This window comes from Malania oleifera, chromosome 10 (genome assembly GCF_029873635.1).
Source record: "Malania oleifera isolate guangnan ecotype guangnan chromosome 10, ASM2987363v1, whole genome shotgun sequence".
Lineage (NCBI taxonomy): Eukaryota > Viridiplantae > Streptophyta > Magnoliopsida > Santalales > Ximeniaceae > Malania > Malania oleifera.
Window position 1 is genome coordinate 23,723,699 of NC_080426.1, and position 8,990 is coordinate 23,732,688.

Here is an 8,990-nt window from a genome sequence, read left to right on the forward strand (position 1 = left end):
CTTTCCAGGTTGGATGTCATCTAGAATCTTTCCTAAATAATTATTTCCTTATAATGTGTTTGGGAAAAATATTGAATTTGAGTTTATATAGATTTGAATAAAATATAATATAAAAATTTAAATTTAAGGCAAAAAAAATATATACTCTCAAAAATAGCAATAAATAAATAAATAATACCGAAGGAGCAAAATATACACCTATAAATACGTAATGGGAGTGGGATGGGAAGGACAGAGCGGGCTGCATTAGAAAAATCAGCAAAAAGAGAGATTAAGCATTGAAAAGGTTGGTGGGAATGGAGTTGGGTTCTATCTGGGCGGTCCTTTGGGCCTTCTTTGTGGTTCTTTTGGGTGTAAAATGGGTGAGGAACAGAGCAAACAGCTGGCTGTATGAGACCCAACTGGGGGATTTGAAGTATTCTCTTCCTCCAGGAGACATGGGCTGGCCTCTCATTGGGAATATGTGGTCTTTCCTCAGAGCTTTCAAGTCCAATGATCCTGACTCCTTCACTGCTGATTTCTACAAGAGGTCATCTCTCTCTAATCTCACAATGAAGAATTTTGTAAGCAATAATGGAATCTAGGACGGGGGAATCCTTACTAGGCACTTGATATACATGGGTGAACACTTTAATCATGTGTTCATGTTTCTCGTGCCTACCTTAGGAACACATGCACGAACACTTGAACCCAATTCAAACTGCCCGTTGGGCAGAAACTATCTTTTCTTCTGCCATAAATGGCCTAAACTTCCAGAATAAAGTATTACTCTTGTGTTTAATGTACAGTTGCGAGTAATTAATGTCTCAGTCCAAGCTTAGATGTCAAATTCAAGTTTTAGGCTTGTGTTTATTGCTGCCAAAATCTAATAAAATCACGGCTGGTTTAATTCCAAAAATAATAATAATAATAATAAATTAAATCATTTTCATGTTCTTCTGTTGATTCTTTCAATTTTTGAGTTTAAAGTGAAAGTTTTCTGAATCTCAATTTCTCTAATATCATTTGGATTGTAACTATGCAGATTTGGGAATACCGGAATTTACAAAGCTTTCATGTTTGGAAGCCCAAGCATCATTGTTACGGCACCTGAAACAAACAGAAGGGTCTTGAATGATGATGAGGGGTTTAAGCCTGGTTGGCCTAGCTCAACTGTGGAGCTGATTGGAGAGAAATCATTTATTGGGATTTCTTACGAAGAACACAAGCGTCTCCGACGTTTAACAGCAGCACCAATCAACGGTCATGAAGCGCTGTCTGTGTATTTGGAGTTCATTGAAAAGATTGTTATACAGGCACTAGATGAATGGGCTGGCATGGGGCAAATTGAATTCCTAACACAAATGCGAAAGCTTACTTTCCGAATAATCATGCACATCTTTCTCAGTGAGGCCAGTGAGCCAATGATGGAGGCTTTGGAGAAGGAATATACAGCCCTTAATTATGGAGTAAGAGCCATGTCAATCAATATCCCAGGATTTGCTTACCACAAAGCTCTCAAGGTGAGGTCTAACTACCTTCTCCTTGTTCATTCTAAGATATTCAATGCCAACTGCTGATTAATTATTTGAGATTACCTTTCTTTAACTAGTATTGTTGTCCTCCCATTGATTCCTCCTAAATTGCATTGATTTATCCTCAAGATTTCATTTCTTATGTGTTGGATTGAAATGGTCATCCTTATTTCAGGCTCGGAAAAATCTTGTGGCTGTTTTTAAATCTATAGTGAAAGAGCGAAGGGAACACAGGAAGCACGGTCCGGTGACAGGGAAGAAAAAAGATATGATGGATGCCCTGGTGGATGTCGAAGATGAGAATGGTAGAAAATTGAGCGATGAGGAAATAATTGATGTAATGTTAATGTACTTGAATGCTGGCCATGAATCCTCTGGACATATTACCACGTGGGCAACTGTGTTACTGCAAGAACACCCAGAGTTCCTCCAGAAAGCTAGGGTATTCCTTTTCATTTGAATGAGCATTTTATCACTAATCATGCACATCGATTGCAAGTGTTCTTCCCTTATTTTTAGTTTACTCAGCTTATTTTTAGCCTTTTTACTGGTTCATGTGTCACTGTTTGATAATTGTTCCGCCTAGTTGATTTTTACTTCATAGTTTTAACATTCTTGGGTTTTGAACACTGCTTCCTAGTGACATTTGACTGCACTGTAGGCAGAGCAAGAGGAGATAGAGAGGAACAGGCCATCTAATCAAACGGGGATGACACTAAGGGAAATTCGACAAATGAAGTATCTTTCTGATGTATGTGTTTGTGATTTCAATTCCTGTTCATTTGAATTTTAGGTAGTGCCTTTAGGAGCATGGGTTTCAGGGTCCGGAATTGGATTTTTACAGATTTTGAAGAAACTCATACAATTTTGTACAGTTGTACTATGTGTTGTCTAAACCCACACAAATCCAACTAAAAACCCCAAAACCCATACTCCCAAACACATGGTTAGCTAATTTAGTTTTGGACTCTTAACAATATCCATGTTTTCTTTCTCATCTCTCTTACTAAGTCCATATTTCTTGTTCTCACGATAAATACTGAAGGTTATCGATGAAACTCTTCGCCTGGTGTCATTTTCATTAATGGTATTTCGAGAGGCAAAAAAGGATGTCAACATAGGCGGTAAGTTTATGTTTATATTTGGTAACATTCACTAACGAATGAAGTGAACTCTCTCTTAATGTTCTTGCACGCTTCATAAAAAGGGATGTGAACAAAAGCAAAAATTTCTGTGTGTCTAGAAGAGATCATGTCATTCTCAACTGCAACCAATGAATGGAAAAGCAGCATATATAACGATACCTCTGGGATGTAAAATGGAAGTGTCAAGTATCAAATAATGATTTACTGACCGAAAATGGCCGGTTTCAGGTTATGTCATTCCTAAAGGCTGGAAAGTGCTGGCCTGGTTTAGAACTGTTCACTATGATCCCGAAACCTATCCAGACCCGAAGAAATTTGATCCTTCCAGATGGGAAGTAAGTTGAATTAGTATGTGTGATGTGTGCATTTCCAAAACTCCCGTCTCTGCAAATATTGGCCTCTATAATAAGCTGATGTGCATTATGTTTGGCGCAGGGTTTTACACCCAAAGCTGGAGCATTCCTTCCCTTCGGTGCAGGAAGCAGATTGTGCCCTGGAAATGATCTTGCCAAGGTTGAAATCTCGATTTTTCTTCATCATTTCCTCCTCAAGTATCGGTGAGATATCCTTGCAGCCATTTCGTCCTTTTTGTTTTCTCCTTCCTAATACTGTTACATATACATTTTTCAAATTTGTATATGTTGTTTCTGATTTTGCAGGCTTGAAAGGCTGAATCCCAAGTCCCCGTTGATGTACCTACCGCATACAAGGCCTATTGATAATTGCTTGGCGAGGATCAAAAGACTCTAAAATTCTCCACCAGTCTATGTTTTCTTGCAAATAAAAACAGTTGCATGGTCTTTTAGGACCTTTATTTTTCTTGTGTGGGAATAAAATAGGACTTTTAAGTTTCTGCTTCTTGTGGGATGAGGCTGCAAAGGGTTTTTCTTGCAATATGTGTAAGTTGTGGAGAGTGCAGCCACTCCATTGCAATAATTGGACTCATTTCACATGGAAATGAATAAAAATAAATAAAATTCATATTTATTTGTACAAGAAGAGTTTTTAGTTACGGATTGAAAATTGCAAATCATAATCATAATTAAAAAGAAAAAAAAATCAATCAATCTATTTGAATCTGATTGATCAATCATAATTAGTTGAGTTGTTCTACTATGGGCCTATAAGTAGTGATCTTCAGAAGATTGAGGGGAGGGGAGGGGAGGGGAGTGGGGGTGGGGATCTGGAGAAGAACTAGTTATTGGAAAAAGTGTGGGTGAGAGAAAATTGGATATTGAAAAGTGAGAAAAGAGAAAAAAATGGAGCGATTGAGAGGTTGAGGTTTGAATATGAGAAGCTGGGAGGTTGCACATTGGGAGCTTGCTGAGTTCTGAATTTCAGGACTGAAGGGCAGAGTAAGAATATTGGGGGTAGAGACAACAAAGAGAAGGGCTAGATTTGCAGATTTAAGGATTAAGAAACAGGAAGAATAAAAAGATTAGTATCTTTTTATCTTTTTGGTTTTGTTTGTTCTAGGTTTGTGATTCAATTGTTCATGAAATAAATCAAGAATGGGTCATACATATTTCGTAAATTTAAAATTTAAAAGAATCAATAATTTTCAAGATTTAAAATTCAAACTTCTTTTTTTTTTTTTTTCGAAATTTTGAATGAAAATTTTGTAGAAATCCTCAAAGCCAGGTATTTGACTCAAATCCTAAATTTTAACGAAAAGTATGAATACCCATATCCAGATCTGAGTCCAATAACCTATATCCAAATATCCTAGATCTGGCTAGAGAGTTGTGTCTAAAGGGTGGGTGAATAGACTCTTTGGTAGATTATTATACTTTTCTACAAAATAATAAGATTTGGCAAGATACAAGCAATTTAATCACAATATAAGCAAAATGAATAACACAATAAATATGAGAAGTATAAGCGAGAAAAGTTTAACACCGTAGTTTAACGTGGTTCGGCCTCTTGCCTATGCCCACGCCTTGAGAGACACTCAAGGATTCCAAAATCCACTAACCAATCTCCTTCAAGGACGGAGAAGCCTTTACAACCAGGGAACCAATCCCCTCACGCTTACCAAGAGCCTATTAGCAAGGTTCACCAAGAACTGTGAAGATCCAAAAATTATAATAATTAAATAATAGAGAAGAAGAGAAATTTAAAGAGGCAAAACAGGGTTCGTCGACGAATGCCCTGGTTTCATCAACGAACTCCCTGTAGGATTCGTGGACGAGTCTCAATGTTCGTCGACGAAGAGATACTGCGAGGGGGTCGACGAACTGCCTTCTTCACCTCGTCGATGAAGTCACGTGTCTCGTCGACGAAGTCGCATGTCAAGTCACCTATATATATTTAAAATCAGGATTTCAGCTAGCACAAATAGTTTTCCTCCTTTCTCTGTAGAATTTTGACTGCACTGACTTCTCTCTACAAATCCGACCCTCTTTCTCCCCGGTTCGACGATCAGAAGCTACCACATTGATCTTGGGGCGATTCTCTACAACTTAACTGGAGCAGAATTTCAATTTGAGAAGTTTGGACACCATCCCAAAATCAGGGTAAGTAGATTATTTAAGGGTCATTTGGTTTGTAGGTTTTTCTGAACCTAGATTTAGTAGTAGATGTTGTTATACTGGTATTTGGAATGATTTATGTGAGTGTTGTGAATTTAGGGTTTTGGGGCTTTTACTGCAGGCAGGTTAGGGAACCTAGTGGGTGTTCCCAAGAATCCAGGTAAAATGATGAATAATTTATAATTTAGGTAATGTAGGTATGGAAATTATTCTGAGAATTCAGTTATTTGACAAATATATATATATATATATACATATATATATATATATATGTGTGTGTGTGTGTGTGTGTGTGTATAATTTCAGGATTATGGAATTATAAACGTCGTGGTGTGAGTTAGAATTAGTAAACGAGCCTATTTTGTCAGTTAAGGGAAATATGTTATGCTAGTAATTTTGGAAATGCTATCAGAAAATATGTGTGTTACAAGAAAAAATTTTACAGGATATAAATTACTTTTATTATTGGGAAAATCTAGATTTCAGTAAATGGGTTTAATATTTATTTAATTGTGTGACATGAGTAATTATCAAATTCAACATGAAATTTATTTAGTTTACAAAATAATTATATATATATATACAGACATATATTTTTACAGTTTACATTCAGATAGATATTTTACAGTACTTTGAGATATACCATGATATTCATATTACAAAATCATAACATTCAGTTATTCAGAATTTAGTCATTCAGTTATTCAAATTTTATAGATTATTTAGATTATACAGCATGTTCAGATCAGTTTTTACAATGTTATGGTTATTTCAGATATATCAGAATCATGGTAAAACAACAAGATAATATATATATATATATATATATAATAGTATTATACAGTATCAGACCCTGATGAATCAGATCAGTTATCAACAGAGCAAGGTACTGTAGCTATTTCAGATAATAATGCAACCACATATCTCAGATAGTGTGTGGATTTCCCTCAACCATGCCTATGGAGGGATTGCAGGCTCCCTAGAAGGTTGGGTTGAGGAAGCCGGTTTGACGAGGTAGATATCAGTACCGTGCCTTGGAGGGATTGCAATTGGCTGGTCTGATGATTGGTAGAGTTTTAGTTGACTTACTTGGTAGGTCAACCAATGCTAAGTCCAGCCTACGGGCCGCACAATCCTGTCATGAGGGGTTAAATCATGACATATAATTTTCCAGGGTAATTATCACAATTATTAATATGTATACAGAATTACAGATTAACAGAAGATATATTATATTACTAGAAGTATGAATAAATAGAAAACTCAGATATTACAGTTGTATTTTAAACTATGTAGGTGTGAGTTGTACTATATATTGTTTTACCAGCTAACTCAGTTTCAATAAATTCTCAGCATATGATTTATGTGAACTCAGTTGCCACACACTAGTAATAGCATATTTCGTCTTACTGAGCTTTGTCTCATCCCAATAATTTAATATTTTTCGGGTAATCCAGTTAGACGAGCAGATCAGGCTTGTAGGTAGAGAGGTCGTCTACACTACCCTGTCTATAGGGTAAGTGTTATCAGGGGGTTGTATTTTGAGTAGCATTCAGGAGTTTTTGGGTAGAAGATGTTGGGATGATGTGTAATTATGTACGTATGTTTTGGAAAAATACTGGATTCTGGTATTATAAACATGGATGGATGATTTTATGTTTTCCACTGCATAGGTATATTATTTTGCAAAGAGGATTTTCCTCAGTGCCCTCCTAGGGTCTGAGATGTTATAATAGATAATATAGGGGTATCAGAGTATTTTATTTTACAGTATATTTCGAAAAAAATGGTATGAATTTTTAAGTCGTTACAAGAACCCCTTTGATCCGGTTCACCAAGAACCCTTGTACAATCAAACGAAAGTGGAGAAAATGTAGTTGATACTATGCTCCTTCTTGAGCTGATTACAATACAAAGTCTCACATGAATCTCTCTAGTAATGAATCATCATAAGAATAAAAAGCAAAAGATATTTGAGCAATGAATGATCAGCTAAATGCTTGCAATAATATTCACTTAATTATCAAAGGTGTTTATTAAATGCTAGTAGCTTGTATTTATAGGCAAATGGACAACTAGCTGTTATATGATCGTTGGGCATTTAAAAAAATTAAGTGCTTTAAAAATTAGTCGTTTTATGCCCATTGGATTTAGAATCCCGACGTAAACCATCGACGGTTTTCTTCATACCAAAATCCATTTAGCTTACTATTTGAAACCATTGAAACACCTGGCCAAACCGTCAACGACTTGCCCTATTTCTTTCCTTTGGATGCTTAATCTTGGTTTAAACTAATCTGGGACTAAGTATATGAAAGATTATAATACTAACATTGTTTAAAACTTGTCCCTTATGAAAAATACATTTGATCAAGTAAACATTTCCCATTTACATTAGGACTTTACATTTGCTTTAGTTGGTTGTGCTTGAGTTCTTCCAAGTGGGTGTTTGCTTTGATCTTTCCGTACTTGAATGTTAACTTGATCTTTGCGTTTGATCCAATACCTTTATGTTGTTCATGTACTATCCTGATGTGCAAAGAGTAGTTTAACTTAGAATCACTAATGAGTTGTTATCATCAAAATATGACAAGTAGGATTATGTAGCCACTAAGGCTAACACCATATACCCTTGACCTTGGGTCAATTGACCCTTTAGCCCAAAACCAGATCCTAACATATCCTAAACCAAAGCCTAACTCCACTAACCCTAGAACTTAAGCCCATGATTCGATTCAAATCCAACCCATTCACAAACCTAAACTGAATCCCATTGGGTCTGGCTCAATTGGCCAAGCCCTAATAAAACTAGAAACAAGCCCAAACTGGGCTTAGCCCAGTCAAAGACCCAATTAACTCACAACCTAATTGGGTTTGTCTTAGCCCAACTCTTTATAGCCCAATTGAACTTAACATAATATGCAATTAATCCAAGGCCTAATTGACAAAACTCAATTGACAAAGTCTAATAACTCAATCTACCCAAAATCTAACCATGTTTAAAATACCTAATCAAAGCCCTAAGCTTGTTTGGTTCCTAATAAAGACAGAGAAACCCTTAAAGAAAAAATTAAACTGAAGCAAGGGAAAAATTAAAATAGAGATAGTGGATAGCGGAATTTACCTTAGTGATTCAAATCTGTGCTTTAGGATCAATTAGCAGAGAGCTCAATACTCTTGGCCTCTTTTGGGGTCCAAATCTACAAAAATTGAAAGACAGAGTGAGATTAATAAAAAGAAAGAAAGAAATTGAAAGAGAAAGATGCAGAACAGAGAGAGAGAGAGAGAGAGAGAGAGAGAGAGAGAGAGAGAGAGAGAGAGAGAGAGAGAGAGAGAGAGAGAGAGAGAGAGAGAATAAAAGATGAGAGAGATGCAAGGCAATGGGAGAGTAAAATGAGAAAGTGATGTGAAGAAAAAATAAAAGATAGAGAGAGAAATAGAGTTATGAGGGAGAGGGCTGTGAGAAAGAAATGAGAGTGAGAGTGAGTGAGTGAGTGAGATAGAAGAAGTCTCGTCGACAAGCCCTGCTGTTTTCTCATTTTTTTAATTTTCCTTCCCTTTTTCTCATTTATTTAATCTAAATTTTTCAGGTCGGGTTCTTGCAACCTCCCCTCCTTACAAAAATTTCGTCCTAAAAAATTGCAATCTCTCGCTCACTAACTCATCAATATGCCCAAATGCATACCCAACTTTAGGAAGAGCCTGTGACTACCCACATAGCAGCCTCATCCCAAATATATTACATGTCCTCGCTTATGGAGGATGAATACTGTAATGACCCGAAAAATAATTATATTTAA

The 8,990-nt window shown here is 36.2% G+C and overlaps 1 protein-coding gene across 1 annotated transcript; it reads left to right on the forward strand.

Moving 5' to 3' along the window:
• The first annotated feature begins 205 nt into the window (after positions 1 to 205).
• Positions 206 to 3,655, forward strand: LOC131166142 (ent-kaurenoic acid oxidase 1-like). Its single transcript, XM_058124447.1, has 8 exons — positions 206 to 529; positions 1,025 to 1,502; positions 1,690 to 1,956; positions 2,176 to 2,265; positions 2,560 to 2,638; positions 2,888 to 2,994; positions 3,095 to 3,216; positions 3,319 to 3,655. Exons 1-8 carry the CDS (start codon positions 297 to 299, stop codon positions 3,407 to 3,409), a joined length of 1,467 nt encoding a protein of 488 aa, XP_057980430.1. The 5' UTR covers positions 206 to 296; the 3' UTR covers positions 3,410 to 3,655.
• Positions 3,656 to 8,990: the final 5,335 nt, after the last annotated feature.